The 16039-nt window shown below is 43.2% G+C and overlaps 1 protein-coding gene across 25 annotated transcripts in view; it reads left to right on the forward strand.

The window, feature by feature from the left end:
* Nucleotides 1-16039, forward strand: part of LOC105495610 (zinc finger protein 536) — a 491361-nt gene that overhangs the window by 415699 nt on the left and 59623 nt on the right. For 2 of the 25 annotated variants that reach the window (XM_071086023.1, XM_024797222.2), the window contains one exon: nucleotides 6455-6494. The exons of 21 other annotated variants lie outside the window; for them this stretch is intronic. In XM_071086023.1, coding sequence (XP_070942124.1) covers nucleotides 6455-6468 — 14 coding nt within the window. In that variant the 3' untranslated portion in view covers nucleotides 6469-6494. Of the gene's footprint in view, nucleotides 1-6454; nucleotides 6495-10017; nucleotides 11407-16039 lie in introns of those variants that run through there. 2 more of the 25 variants (XM_071086024.1, XM_071086021.1) reach the window with 2 other exon arrangements.

Raw genomic sequence — 16039 nt, forward strand, 5'->3', positions numbered from 1 at the left:
CCAGTGTCTTCCTGGTGAGTTGTTTCATCCTTTTAGGCAGCCTCTTGGACAAAGTCCTTGACAGCATTTTTATGCAGAGGGTCCTTCCATAGTGACCCACATCTGGACCTTGGGAAGTATTTTTCACATCTTCCAACAAACTAAAACTGGAACCTTTCCCCATACAGGCCTCCTTTCAACCCACCCTAAGAATAGCCTCTAACTTTTCCACTTTTGCATAGCTGGGCTTCATGACCCACTGACACCAAGGGATATGGAACAGGTTCTCTTTAAGAGTCCATCAACTGGGATTGAAGTGAAGGAAGCAACCTCTGTCCATCCCCCATGGAAAGAGGGCTGGTAATAACATCACACCCACCAACCCTTTCCAAAGAACTCCTCTATTTTGCAACTCTCTGACTTTTCAAATTCAATCCTTCTATAGCCTCAAATTGGGTCTTGGCATGAGGTTGAGGACACTTCTTGTCCAGTCCTTCTCAATTTGGATAAAGCAAGCATTCGTCCTTTACATTTTGTGGTCAGACTTTTGGAGTTTCCATCTAAAGAGTAACAAAAGCACAAATTTTAACATCCTTCTACCCTTGATGATCATGCAGCTCTTCTTCCAATCCAAACTCAAATCTTTTTCTAGAGCATCATTCCTTTTTTCTCTTTTGAGATACTTAGTGAGAGCAGAGTTTATTAGTTTTGCACTTACAGTAGCCCTTCTGGTACATAAAAATTGATTGAGCTAGTTGCTTCTCACCTTGCTTTTCTGAGAAAGACTGTGTCTTTTTTTTTTTTTATAGCAAGAGATAGACAAAGGCAGCAAGGTATTTTGAGGGTTTTTTGCAAGGCTGGTGTTATGTAGACAAATAGATTGCCTCTGTACTTTGTCTTTTGCTCTGCTGTTGGGTGTTTGGGACATCACAGCGCAACCTAAACATCCTTGTGGCTTACTCATGGACCACCCAGAAGTAGTCCATGCAAGCCCTGAAAAGTCTTTCCTGAGTGTTCCAGTCTGCCTCAGACAACCTGGTATCAGCTCCAGGTCTGTTGTGTTGACACTGCTTCTGGTGTCTGGGAAACACTAAGGTCAAACTTGATGAAAAAGGCCAGAAAGCCCGGCCAGGATGGCTGGTCTTTCTCAACCCAGACCTCTGTTCCATTTTAGCATGTCTCTTTTATCAGTCATGAAGACTTTTAGGGTCTTAACATCTCACACTGCTGTATTAGTCTGTTCTAGATTTGCTATTACCCGAGACTGGGTAATTTATAATGAAAAGAGGTTAAACTGGCTCACAGTTCTGCAGGCAGTACAGGAAGCTAGATGCTGTATCTGCTCAGCTTCTGGGGAGGCCTCAGGAAACTCACAGTCATGGTGGAGGGTGGAGTGGGAGCCTGCACTTCACATGGCCGAGCAGGAGGAAGCGTGAGAGGGGGGAGGTGCTATACACTTTTAAACAACCAGACCTCAGGAGAACTTCCTCACTATCACAAAAACATTACCAAGGTGGATAGTGTTAAAACCATTCATGAGAAATCTTCCCCGATGATCCAGTCACTTCCCACCAGGCTCCACCTCCAACATTTTACAAGTCTCTACATCAGATTTGAGTGGGGACAGAGACCCAAACCATATCAACTGTTTAGTCTTCTGACTCACTGGGGAGAATTTGTCTGGGCTTCTGAGGGGATTGTAAGGCAGTCATGGGCCAGATTAGCACAAGAGCAAAACTTTATATATCTTTGCAGTCAAGAACAGGACACATTGGCGTTTTAAGCAAATGGAGTCTTCTCCAGCTAACTCTTTCTTGAAGTGTTTCCAAACTAGCTCTTAATTTCAGATGTTGTACTCTTAGTCTCACAATTTCCAGTTGATTTCTTTTGGTGATTCCCATTTTCTGCCTAAACTCCTTATCTTGTCATCTATTTTCTTAAATATATCAGGTATAGTTCTTCTAAAGTCTGTAACTCTAGAACTCGATATTTGGATCTTCTGTGGGCCTGATTACATTAGCTGTTGCCTGATTTTCCATCTTTGTTTTTACTCATTTGCTCTTATTTCCTGGTGTACCTGGTAATTTTTATCAAATGTCAGACATGACATATACAAATTTTAGAGATGCATTTTGGCTCTATATAAGAACCGCCAAACAGGAATGTAATGTGAACCACCCACGCCATTTAAATTTTGTAGTAGCAATATTAAATAAGCATGAATACATAGTTAACTATTTTTAAGAATGTATTTTGTTGTATTTAACCTGGTATATGCAAAGTGGTTATCATTTGAACAGGTAGCCAATATAAAGAGTATTAATGGGACATTTTACATGTCTTTTTTGTATGAAGTCTTGGAAATCCAGTGAGTGTTTCACCCTCATAGCAATTCTCAATTCTGACAAAGCCCCATCCCAAGTGCCCAGTAGCCACATGTGGCCATCAGTTACCCTGTTGGACAGCACAGCTCTGGATGGTGTTATCTTCCTCTAGGGAGGATTTACTTTTGTTTCCAGTAGGCCATTAGGCTTGGAGAAGATCACCTTAAGTCAATCAGAAATTGAGCAGATTTTAAGGGTTTATTTCTTACCTGTTGTTACTCCTAACTGTGCCCCTTTAGGGGTAACAAATAAATGTGTGGGGTGCTTATCAGGAAACTTTTGCCTTACCAAGCCCTAGATTCTGGTGTTTCTCTTCTTGGTCCCTTGGACTATGGATGTCTCTGATTTGCTTCTCAGCATCTCGGTGGCTGCCATTTGTAAGTTCACAACTATCTCAAGGGGAGAAGCAAAGTCAAAAGCAAGCCCAGCATTCTGTGCTCCTTCCTTTTTAGAATCTTGACCTGTCAAGTCCTGGCTCCTTTGATAACTCTATTACACCTTGAAATTATTTATATACACACGTACTGGCCAGGTGCTGCGGCTCACGCCTGTAATTCTAGCACTTTGGGAGGCCGAGGTGGGCAGATCACCTGACGTCAGGAGTTTGAGACCAGCCTGGCTAATATGGTGAAAACCCCATCCCTACCAAAAAATACAAAAATTAGCTGGGCGTGGTGGCGCATGCCTGTAGTCCCAGCTACTTGGGAGGCTGAGGTGGAAGGATCACTTGAATCCGGGAGGCAGAGGTTGCAGTGAGCCAAGATCACGCCACTGCATTCCAGCCTGGGCAACAGAGTGAGACACTGTCTCAAGAAAAATAAATTGTTTATATACACACATATACACACCACTATTTCTTTCATGCAGCTTTTCTAGTTGTGCTCAATGAGACAGTTGATTTGTTACAAGCTCTTTTACTATAGCCAAAAGTAGAAGTAAAATAACATCTTCAATAACTAAAACCAGATTTTCTTCCCCTGTTTGGCAATCAGCACTGTTTCAGCCTTTGAGAGAAAACTTATTTCTTTACTTCTGACTCAGCACACCAAAATCTCTGGGGAAGATTTTGTCCCCAGTTCTAAGGACTGGCAAATTGAGGTATTGTAAGATTGTGCCTTGGAAGAGTCAGGCCCAAGATCCTCTGGGCTTCTCACTGCACCGTCCTACCAGCCTGCATGGCAGGGAGGTTTGCTGACCTGGTGTTTGTACTGGTAGCTCCTGAACATCCTTCTGTGCAGCCACAGGCACTCCATATAGGAATATGAAGAAATGGTAGCAGTGGCCGTCATTCCAGGCAAGCTTACAGTTTCACAGAGATCAGAGGCACGTTGAAAGGACACTCATTTCTTGTGCAGCATTTACTAAGATGTTGTCTTATACCAGACCCTGGGCTACAGCCTTGTGTCAGCAGCAGAATGCCGTCATTCACAGCCCTGCTGTTGGGGAGCATGTCTCCTGGGGCACATCCTCGTTTCGTATGAGGGCCCTATCTGGGACATAGAGGCAGAATGTTGTGGACACATGACAACCCTACGCAGCTGTACACATTCCCACCCGCGCAAGCCTCTAGTTCAGCTTCGGTATCGCGTAGTTATCTCTGGATCAGCAGGAAGACCTTATGATGTTTCAAGTGTAAAATATTTAAATAAAACATTTTACCATGTTAGTGGGAGAAAAATCTTGAGCATTAATAGAAATTTTGCTTTTTCACAAAAAAATGGAAGTTAATTGAAGCTTACTTTTAATTCACTACATTTAACCCAATCTGTTTTGTTTCTCAAAAAAGAAATCAACCTGTGTTTTCTTGAAAGAAAAGCAAATTCTACTTCTTTTTCTGTTCTGATTATTTAAAAAATAGGAGAAAAAACTCCCAAACATTGCTGACTGCATGAAGAGTGCCAGTTTTAGTTTATCTCCTTTCAGCTTTCTTCCTGTGCCTAGCTTTTATGGAATTGTAATCTTACTGTCATATGATTTCTGCATGTCATATACATATAATATATATGTGCAGTATGACATTTTTTCTCATGTTATGAAGACATATATGTATAAATGTATGGCTACACTAAAATATCATTATATAGTTATTTGCCCTATTGTTGAATATGTCGACTGTTTCTAATTTTTTTTAATATTACAAATATAATACAGGGAATGTCTTTGAACATAAAGGCTGCTCCTCTTATTCCCCCTTCACCTTCGTGTTTTAGAGTATTTCTCTAGGAAAGACCACCAGAAATGGAATTACTGCATCAAAGCAATGGAATATTTATATCCTCTTTCACTTAATTTTAAGCCTCAGATTTACTCCTCAATTCCCGCCAAATCTCAAATCCAAGACAGGAATTAGGTGGCTTCTCTTGGCCGAGATGTAATGCCTGTCCCAAGATGAGGAGACCTAAAGGATGGCAGTAAAGTGGGGCAAGTCTTCGGAGGTGTTTGAGGGGTTGGTTGTGGATGGAAAAGCGACCCTGATTGCAAAGCCAAGGATAATAGTACAAGCCAAAGGAAAGTCTGTTTAATGAGATTGGCAATGCACTTGCAGGAAAACCTTTTGAGAAAAAAGTACAGCAAAGTTTGCAGGGCCACCTCCCTCTGCAATGGCAATGTTGATGGGGGCCATTGCTGATATGGCATGGGTGTTGGATTTTGGCAACTGAATCCTATTTTAGATGCATTGTGAGCTGAATCCTATTTTAGATTGACTCATGTAAGGAACCCCGTGGTGACTCTATAAATCAGAAAGTTCGTTTGCATTGCAAATTGCCCTTTCCTAAGTAATCTTCAGCTCCTTAATTTTACAAATTGTATATTGGAAATCTTTTCTTTCTGTATATTGGTTGTTGCAAAGTACACTTGGAGGACACTTGGGCCCATTTCAACCATGGAGTTTGGGGGTCTTGTTGCAGGAAAGTTCTTGTAGTCAGTCCTTCCCTGGGGGTTGTCAGTCTGTCCTCCATCTCTGGTGGACTGCTGATGGCATTTGCCTTCCAGGTTAAGCCCCAGTGATAAAGTCACTGCCAGGACCCGCAAATTGAAGGAAGAATGGACCTCAAAAGCTTCAGAGGAGACTGAAATGTGTCGGTTGATTAGAAGGTAGAAGGTCAGAGAGACTAGAGAAAACTCAAGGCGTGAGCTGAGCCTCGGGCTCTCAGTACGGAGAGGAGGCGGAAGTTTCAGAAGGAAATTTTGATCATCAGAAGTGCCTGCAGGAGGTCCTCGACTCTAGCAACAGATTAGATCCCACTGAGAAAGGAGAGACTGTTGTACTGCAGACCGTTGTCCAGATGGGTTTCAGGAGATGATGCAAAGGCTTTGTCTGAGGATGAGATGGATGAGTCAGTCAGCGCTTTCTTTGAGTGGATCAAATATCAGTAGACTTGGATCTCTTTGTCCTGAGCACCCGAGTGAAACAGGCTGTGTTGAGGGTGAGAGCCCGGCTCCCCAAGGGACACAACTGAGGTCTCTGTCTGACAATGGCCTCAGCACTGGGGCTTTCTCTTACCCTTTTATGTCAACACCAAAAGCCATGGAGCTGGGCCTTAAAAACATTGTTCAAAAGTCATATCTTAAGTTATGACCTTTCTTTAAGTATTTATAACAACTGATTGGATTTCATAAGTAAAGCCAGATTTGCATAAATTAATAAAATATTTCACTGGGTAGCATTCTTTCCCAAGTTACTGGGGATCCTGTGGTTGAGGGGCCAGTGCTGCTTCGCCTGCTGGGTTCATGAATCTAACCTTTCCACTGGGGCTGTGTCCTCCATCCCAGCCTTGGCTGCTGTAAACCATGCTAAAATGTCACTGAACTTTGCAAGTTACTGAATTTGCTGGGGTGTTACTTAAACCTCCAAACCTAATTGGAGGTGGATGTGGGAGAAACACTCCAAGACCCACACTCGACTTGGGAAGATTTGGAAAGAGTCCCATGATGTCAGGTCCCTGCTGGGGCTTGGTGGAAAATTTATACAAGTATCAGTAATGATTTAACAATCAACTCGTCCTAAACTTTTATACCATTTATATAGTGTTTAATTTACATTGATTTCTTCATTTTACATGTAGTAATTAATTTTATCTTACTGACAGATGATTCTCAATGACTGATTTCAAGACACATTCCGGACAGGTACTTTTTAACCCTTCATTTTGCTTCAAAAAGCATTATTCTACTCTGGGGTTCTGCCAACTATCGCAAAGCAATTTCTGGAGGGGGGGTCTTGGGGGACCAACCTGTGTGGAAGCAGGGAGGTGGGACGTGAGTTTTCATGTAGATTGTATGTTTACTTAGGGTAGCTTTGGGTGGAAGATTGGGAGCTGGGTTGAGAGGGGGGCGCTTAAATCTCCCCCAGTTAACCCCTTGCTCTTCTTAGTGAATATTGCTTTAGGCCATGCTTGAGTGAACTCCAAGATATTGAAAAAATTTTCTTTGCTTTAGAAAGGAAAGTAGAAATTCCCAAATTCAATTTGAACCAAAAATCGGGGGAAAGGATAGAATGAACCAAACCGAAAGGCAAACATTTTTTGTTATTGATTTCACATTTCGATCTCTGTTACATGTGTTGTAAATGTCATCTGTCCGAAGGTGACAGCTTCAGAGACAAGTGTTTGAAATGGCAGTGGAGCCACAGATACCAAGTGAGCTCTGTGGTTTAGCTTTACTTGTTCAAGAAGTGCTTGTCCACTTCAGTTGCTTCTGGGAGATGTTGGAAGAGGGATCTGCAGTCAAAACAGAGTGGGGTGCATTTTGATCTGCTAAACTTAGCTGTTTCTCTCTCTCTCTCTCTCTATATATATATATGTATATTTTTTTTAAAGAAAATTTCCTTCTTCCTTTCATTCTTAGTTTGTAATCTCTAAGTATGAATTCATAACTATTTGGTTTAAGGTACGTACATCTCCAGAGTTAAAATGGAGAGAAAACTTATAGTGGACATTTCTTTAAAAAAAATTGTTTTGGGGAGAAGCAGTGCCTTGATGCTTTAGTATCACAGGATATGACTATTATAGGACACTCCTGTTATTATTAATGAGGAGGACATGTATCCTTCATTTTGCAACTTTTCATCCTCAATGACCTTTTAAATATGGAAACTGTTGAAGTCACATTTTAATATTAATGAATGATGTAAAAGGTAAATGAAGTTCAAATTATTCTAATACTCGCATGTTAGGATCTGTGTCTATATCCATATCTTCTCCATAGGCTTGTCCTAACTTTATAAGTGGCAAAGGGATTTGAGTGCGAAGCCCCACAGATGAAGGCCGTCTGTTAGTGACTGAAGCCTACTTAGCGGATGGCGCCACCCTGCAGCAGGCAGGTTCCCACCTAGACACATATGTTCTGATGCTTTCGGTCACTATTCTGACCTAGACATTTACCAAGAATGAAGAAACATTCGTTTGGCGAAAAACACGCCTGCATTTTGGGAAAGTTCTCCATGCCGTTGCCCAGTCTGGCTTCCTGCTGGGTCAGCTTTGAGTTGGAGCCCTGAGGACAGCAGATCTCAGATCTAGTCACTGTCTTCTCCAGCCTCCTGCTACTGCATCTATAACTCTGTCTCCCAGTGCAAGAGTTGGGCCCCTTTGGGGATTTCTGCCATTACTTTTTCAGAGAAGGTATTCAGCTCTGGTTTAGCTTGTAGCAACAAAGGTCTTTTTGTGTCTCACGATTCCTCTCCCCTCTGCCTCTTCTTTCATCCCCGTAGCATCTATTATTACCGTAATGTGACTAAGGGGGCCTTTCTCCCTGTCATGTGCCTCCCCTACTGTCCTGGTGGAAAATAGTATGTTCTCTTACCCTTTACATCCATCATTTCCACCTAAGCACAGCATAGCAGCCTCTGGGGAAAGAAGCGTGAGCCTGCACACACATGTTCACGACTGTGTATACGACTGTGTCTAGGAGCATGAATGTGCACAATGTGTGTTTAGGCAAGAGTGCATCTTTGCAAGGCGTGAAGGTGTGCTTGTGAATGTCCCTATGTAATGTGTGAATGTGTGCATGTGCAGGTGTGTGCGTGCTTCTGTGTGAAGCTGTCGGTGCATATGTGTGGAAGGGTGACTTTGCCGATCAGTGGGCACAGCTGTTGATCATGCACTGTCCAGACCACAGTGCTTTAGCTCCTTCTAGACATTTTCTCCATCTCTATTTGTGTTAATTATTCAAATGGCAATTAGTGGCTCTGCCCCCCTTTGGTCACAGTCTCCTAGTATTTGAGGGATGGTCATATATTCATCAGATTTCAATAAATCCTTTCCAACGTTATTGTCCTTGTTGTATTAACTGGCACCTGCCCTCCGACGTTACACCTGCAGGAGAATTCCACCACGTTCGGGCGCATTTCCGAAGCAAGGCCATTGATGTTCTGTGTTTTAAAAAATTAATTAAAAAAACTCAGATCTCGGGAAATTCCAGCAGTCAGTCTCCTTTTTTTATCCTAATCTCTTCATAGTAATGCTCACAAGTACCCTTGGTCCAGACAATTCTTCATTCATTCTCCACCCCCCACCACACTCACACCCAAACTCCCCACCGCTGGAGATTAGTCCTTTGTAAGTCAGTGCACAAAAGCTTTCTTAAAGTCCCAGTAAATTATACCCCTGGTTTCCCTCTTGAATTCCTTTTTGTTACTTTTTCAAAATATTCTATTAGTTTTGTTACGTATGATCTCCCTTTTGTGAATCCATGCTGAATATCTTTAATTAAATCATAACTTTCCCTATTTTGTCCCTGATTAGTGTTTCCAATATCTTCCCCACTGCTCAAGTCAAGCTTACTGGTGTTTAATTTCTTTGATCTCCCTTAGAGTCGTTATTAAATATAGGTGTTGCATAAGGGCTCTTGGCCACTGGTGCTTCTCCCGCTTCCCTGGGTGTTTTAAAAAGGTATTTGCTAATCGTTCCCCTGTTTCCTTGCCTCCTCTTCCACAAATTCTAAGATGGTTCCCATCTGCTCCCGGAGTTATCAGTCCTCAGACACTCTAATTTCTTTCTCACCTGTTCTGCTACTAGGCTGATTTCCTTCGGAAATATTTTCCTCTCCTTGGGAAATGCTTGTCTGTTGCTGGCATCTGCTTTCGTCTTCCCTTTATGGACATGAAAGCAAATAATTTATTTTTCATTTTCTCTAGAAGTCGTCATCCCTTCTTCCAATCAACTATGTTCTATGTATGCCTCCTTGTGTTTTTTTTTTTTAAAAAAGCATTATAAACCCAGTTCCAGCAACTGCTTGCTAAGACCCCAATTTGGAAGTGGTATTTCCTTTCCAAAGGGTTGATAGCATCACCAACTTTTAATCTGGAGCAGGGAGTGCTGACCCTTTGCTAGTGAAACTGTTTTGGATGTCCCCGGCTGTTCTACAGCAAGCAGCATGAAGTCTTGAGGCTTCCCTGACAACCGGTACAAGAGGGACCTGGCCCCCTCTCTGGGTTTTAGGGAGTTGTAAAGTTTACCACGTGTCACTTTGGAAATCTCTCATTTGAAGTCAGCTTCAGCTGGGGAGTGCGCCTTCACTTTTCTTCTGCTCTGTGCTTCCGATTTTCCTCACACCTGAGGGATGCATCGGCTCTCCTATGACTCGCTTCCCTTCAGGCTGTACTGTGGGCTCATCCTCAAATGTAATGTGCTTCCTTTTCTTCCTGTGTTCCCAGGACACAGACTAAAAAGGGCTGCCCTGTGCAGAAGGTGCACACCCACCGGTTTTCAGATGCTCTTAGCTGCAGGTGTCCCTGTCAAGGGGCTGGGCCCACAAGAAGTAACTCTGGAGTCCCCGACCTGCAGCCGCGTGGAAGCCTCCTCAGATGCACCGTTCCTCTCAGTTGACCTCATTTCCTTTTCCAGTACAACCCAGATCTGCGTGCTGAGACATCACTCTCAGGTTGTAAATTCTACACCAAATCAAAAGGCCAAATCCTTCCTGCAAACCCACAGGCACTCGACCTACATCACACCAAGGAGCCTGGCCTCAATGGCTATCTCAGGGCCCCTGGGCAGGGGCGGCAGAGGTGTGAGCCCCCACCCCTCCAGCACCAGCTACTGGTCTTCTGCAGGAGAGCAACTTCCCCGGGTCAAGTGGCAGAAACGACATCAGCCAACGTTTCCACAGAGTATGAGTCATAATCAGTACTTTTGACATTGATTCACATCAAAAGGCAAGCAGCCTGTGCTGTTCCCTGTCCCTCGTCCCTAACACAGAAGTGCCTGGAATTTGCCCACAAACAAGGATTTGCAATTTTAAAAGCTCAATAAAGGTAGTAAACAGACACACTCGAGTCAGTTTTTAAAAAGTGTGTTTAATTGGGTCAAATAGTCACTTTGGGGAAAAATAGAGATCGTTTATACTGGTTCTTTCAGTTCACATGTTTTTGAAAACCAATTGCCTGGTGCAGACCTAGTTCGTAATACCATCCAGAAGTGCTGATGATAAATGGGTGGGCCCAGGGTTCCCTCTGAACTTCAGGGGTTCTCTTCTTCACCACAGACCACTGTTTCTCTACTGAAAGAGTCTATAGTCCCTTCACTTCAGAGCAATGGGGTAGGACGGCTGGGGTCCTGATTCCACAGTTAACCAGAATCAACCCTGGGGCTTGAGCCACCTCACGGTATGCCTGACAGCTGCCCCAGACAGGGAGGACAGTCCTCTGTCAGCCTCTGAGCAATGTTCCAGAAGCATTTATAGATGGACTTGGTGAGCAAAAAGTAAGAGTCACAGGTGCTTCATAATAATTACTTGCACATTTCCAGAATCGGACATTCTGTCATTTAATAGACCTAAAACTAAAAAGCTTTTGTCTGTGAAAGGTGACCAATAGAAACAGCGTTTGGATTATATGATATCCCATAACTTAATCATATGGCTCTTAAGAGGGGGACATACACAGCTGTGTCTCACTAATATGCATGCAATATGTGTAAACTGATACGCTTTAATTCTAAACTTGTTTTTAGCAGGAAGAAAAAAGCATTTAGATGAAGAACATTAAGATTCAATATTAACCATTTTTTTCCCTTTGGGCAAAATTATTCATCACTTGATATTTATTAAAGCAGCATTTTGTCTTTTTTTTTTCTTTTTTTTTTTTTTTTGCTATTGTGAGATGCATCCTGCTACTGATTTTCCAAACATCCTCAAAGTTTTGTGGCAAAGTGAAAAAGACACAGGAACAGCCAGTAGCCCCTTTGGGGTCACAGGAAAACAATCGACTTGAAAGATACACACTTGTGCTTTTGAAGCCCGAGAGTCATCCTAACCCCTAGGACCTAGTGACAGGGGCAAAGTTGGAGTAATTAATTTAGAAAGGGCTGACTGGTTTTCCACCTCTCCTATTACACATATTTGATTTGCCCATCCTCTCTGATGTTTTAATTGTTAGTTTATACTGGTTTAATCTGAAATATTTAAGTATATTTGCTTTGATAATCTTAACTAACAACAACAACAAAAAAAACTAAGACAAAGGAATTGTAGATTGGAGACTTTATTTTCAGGGCAAAATGATACGGGTAAGTGAACATCAACTGACCAGAAATTATTTGCTTCTGTCTGTTAGACACGTAATGGAGTCATTTAACTAGTCAAATTAGGACCTGCAGAAATGCACCATGCTTCATTACTGAGTTCGAATGGGCACCATTTTACATTTACGTCAAAAATTATCTCATAGCAAATTAATGTTTTCATTGTGCAGAAAGGCTGAAGCTATGCAGTGTTAGCGGCACCTAGAGGCCATTGAGAAAATACTTCAAAGGGATGATCTACAAACAAGGACAAAATGATCAATAGATGAGCGGTAGTGGTGAGAGCCCTGGCCCCATCTGAAAGTAAGAACACAGTCATTGAATCAAACTGGCTATCTTGGTGACCATATGAAGCTCTGAGGGGCCATGACGGTTATCCCAAACTTGGCCTAGAGCTAAATATGCTGAAAGAGCCCCTAAGATTTCTCTCCTCTTCTTGTTACTCTTTAAGTCCTGAAAATATGTGTTGTTGTTGTTTTTTCACAGTTTGGAGTTTGCTTTTTCTTTTACCTATGGGCTTACATTATGTCAGAATCTCATATTTTAGCCGATGCACATTTCTGTAAATAAGCAAGGAGAGATTTTTTTCCTCCCACATTGTAAATTGGCATCCTTAGAGTCTTCCTTTTGTCATTGGTAAAAACTTGCTGTCCATAGAAAGAGGCAACACAAGACACTGTTTCATCTTAAAAAATACTGAACTGGGTAAATCCTCCATCCAAACAGATTACCAAGGTTGGTTGTGGTCCCAAGAATGTCAATCTCTGCTCAATTTAGCGAGAAATCATTTTAAATAAAATAGCAAAGCCCTCCCCAATGAAAATATGTGTTAAAATGATCTGCAAGTCGTCAGTGACTCTGGGACGTTGGAGCATACTGTCGGAGCAGAAGCAAAGGAGAGAATGGAAGCATATAAATAGCATTGAGAACTCGAGAATATTTCAAGACAATATTGATGTCTAAAATATATGTGAATGACTGCATAATGATCGAGGCAGACATAATTCAAAGTACAGTCAGAATCTGGCCTCCAACTCAGAGCTTTAAATTCTCCAAAAGACATCTGTTTGCTGAGAAAGCCTCACCAACAGCTGCGCCACATAAAGGGGAGAACCCGGGATACGGTGGGGAGTTGGCAGGTAGGGGAGCCTCACAGGGGTCAGGTGGGGTCCTGGAGGGTGGGCACCCACCTTCACTCCACAGGTACCGGAAGCGTGGCTGCTTTGAACAAAGGCGAGGGAGGTGCCTGTAGTTCCTAGAACCAGGTAGCAAATGTCGCCTGTGTGTTTTATCAGAAAGCGCCCCCGTTTTCAGCATCTCCAAAGGCCCAGTTGGGCACTGCGCCTCTCGGATGCTGACAAGAACATTTGATGTTACTTCTCTGGTCCTTAACTTTGTTTACCCAGCTGCTATTCTTCTGATACTTAACTCTTTCACCTTGCAGAAAGCAAGGGTGAGGGAGGAAGGGAAGCTCCAGGTGTGATTTTTCAGAACAAAATATAACGCTGTGATTTATTTTTCTTAAAAAAGAGAATAAGCACGAGGAAATTGAATAGCACCCATTTCACGCTTAACTGTGGTTCACAAATGAGAGTTTGTAATTAAAATGCTGTCTGCAAACCTATTCTGCAGACCCAAAAAGAAAACTTCCTCAGAATGTTATCAACTCTCCAGTTTCTGTAAAGATGCCGTATTTTCAGATTTCAAAGAGAGGATCTCCTTTTGAAAATAAAGAATTGTTGGGTATCATATGAGCCTGCTAAGTACAGCATTTTAAACCCACGCTGTGTTGAAAAATTCAAGAATTTGGCAGTGACCTTAAGGCCACAGATAGGATGATGAAAAATGGGGAGATGAGGGCAGTGTTTAAAGGAAACTCTCTTTTGTTCTAACAGAAGCTTTGTGTGTGTGTGGCTTAAGCAAGTGGTTCAATAGCATTTCTTTGAAACAGAAACAAAAATGCTAAGAGCTGGTTACAAGTACTCTGGTCTTCTTTTCTCCTTAAAATGCAGGAAGAATTTTACCTCTTCTCATGAATCTTGTCTGCTGAAATGTCTCAGTCTTCATGTTATGTTTACCAAGGCCAGGCCGGAGGATCTGATAATTTATAACCATTCCTATTGGGTTTTATGTAATAACTTTGGAACTCATATAAAGTAATGATCCACAAACTCTTTTAATGTTCATTATAAAATATGAAATATTTCTCAGAACCATTGCAATTATGTGACCAGACATAACTGTTTCACACATGAGTAAATACAGGGAGGTTTAACATAACTTTATTATCTTCCTGTCTTTTCTTCTCGTTGATGTGATAATACTGTTTTAATATTTTTCTAAAGAAAAGTTAAGTAATTTTAGAATCTCTACTGAGGCCCGCTTTATTGGCTTTTGTAATAGAACTCTCAAATCTAATTGTATTTATGCTCAGACTGACACCACTAAATGTCGTGAATGGAAGGGAAATGCCCCCCAAAGCTGTGTATTCTGTAATTATCGATAGATGTGTCTCTGCTGACGAGGCCTGGGGATCTGGGGAGAGTCGGGGAAGTAAAGCTGAGATGGCAGCAGGCATTTCCACCGTCATCCTGAGGCCCCCATGGACGCAGAGAGGTACTTTTCTAAGGAGTGAATGAGCCCCATCGTTCCGTGGGACTCACCAGGAAACTTTTTCCCCTTGACTCTGTGTGCTGTGTCTGCCTCTCCTGAGTCTGGAGTCAGCAGCAGGCAACTTCTAGTTTCATAGAAGGCTGATCTCCGAAGGGAATTTTCCTGGGCTTCCTGTCCTAGTGATTTGAGCTGAGTGGCATTGTCCCGGTTGCTTGACCTTTACCTGGGGCGTGGGCTTGGGGTCATCCCTGGCGGCTGTAAAGTCTCCTACAGTGATGGAAGTCAGAGAGGGATTATTCTGGAAATCCACTTCTTACTCCCCGTGTGGGCAGTGGAAGTGGTAACACCAAGGCTGGGAACCCAGTGACAGTGCTGCCTCCACTCTGGATGCCCCATCAGAATCCAGGATTCTCCCAGGACCGAATGGCGACTATTTCTAGCCTAGTAAGGTTGGGTGGAAAAGATTAAACATGAGGGAAGGTGCTGTTATCTGGGCATTTCCAAGTCCTGGAAAGGAGAGAGGGTTTCGCCATGCTCGACTCTTTTATCTTACTTATTCTTAGACAAGTGTTTCTCAAAGTCTCATGTGCAACCAGGTCCCCATGGATCTTGCAATGGTGGCGATTCTGACTCAGTAGTTCTGGGGAGGACCCTCTCTTCTGCCCGTCAGCTCCGGGGTCACGGCCATGCTGCCAGTCCAGGGACCACACGTTAACTCTGGGTGTAGCATCTGTCTTCTCACTGCACGTCCACTTTCGGGGAGCAAAGCTGACACAGGGCATGGAGGGCTAGGGGGGCCCTCTGAGAGGCCCATGAGGACAATGAAAACTTGAAGAGCGGCCTGATGGCTGGAGCCAGTTCACAGTTGTGTTTTGTTTGACTTGTGTGATATTATACTTTTGCTTTTAATTGGTTGCACACAGTCTAAAAATGAAATATTTTTAAATTTACAAATCCAGGCTTTCAGGTTCTCTTGAAAAACTAGAATGTCTGGGACAAGGGACAGAGGAAAGGTGGGATCCGCAGGAGCAGGGGAAGGAAGAGAGGTGGGAGCCCCTCCTTTAGGGAGGTGTGGCTCTTCCCTTCTCCGCCAAGAGTTCCTGCCCAGCCTGCCTTGCTCATAACACAAGAGTTTGCAGACAGGATAGTTAGACCCCAGGGAAAGAGGGCTGCTACCTTGGCACACACAGGGCATTTGCAGTGGTGGAGGCTGCGTGCCCCCCTGCTGCTGACTCTTGTCTGGAGTTCGCAGGAATGGAGAACTCTTGCCCCATCAGAACCCAGGATTCACCCGGGTGCTTTAGCTCTGCCTTTTGGCAAGTGCCATCTTCCTCTTTGAGGAGCTGTTCCTTAGCTCTGTAGTTCTCACAAGCAAGCCACTGGAGAGGGTGCAATTCCCAGCTAATTAAAGGTCTTGAGATCCTCCCCTCCCTGTCGCCGACACTCCTTTGAAATGAGCAGGCTGCATGAAAAGTGTCCCTGGCTGCTACCTGGCAGCAGGTGTGAGTGAGCCAAGGGCTGGTGCCCAGGCTGTGGGGGCTC

This window comes from Macaca nemestrina, chromosome 20 (genome assembly GCF_043159975.1).
Source record: "Macaca nemestrina isolate mMacNem1 chromosome 20, mMacNem.hap1, whole genome shotgun sequence".
In the NCBI taxonomy this organism is placed as follows: Eukaryota; Metazoa; Chordata; class Mammalia; order Primates; family Cercopithecidae; genus Macaca; species Macaca nemestrina.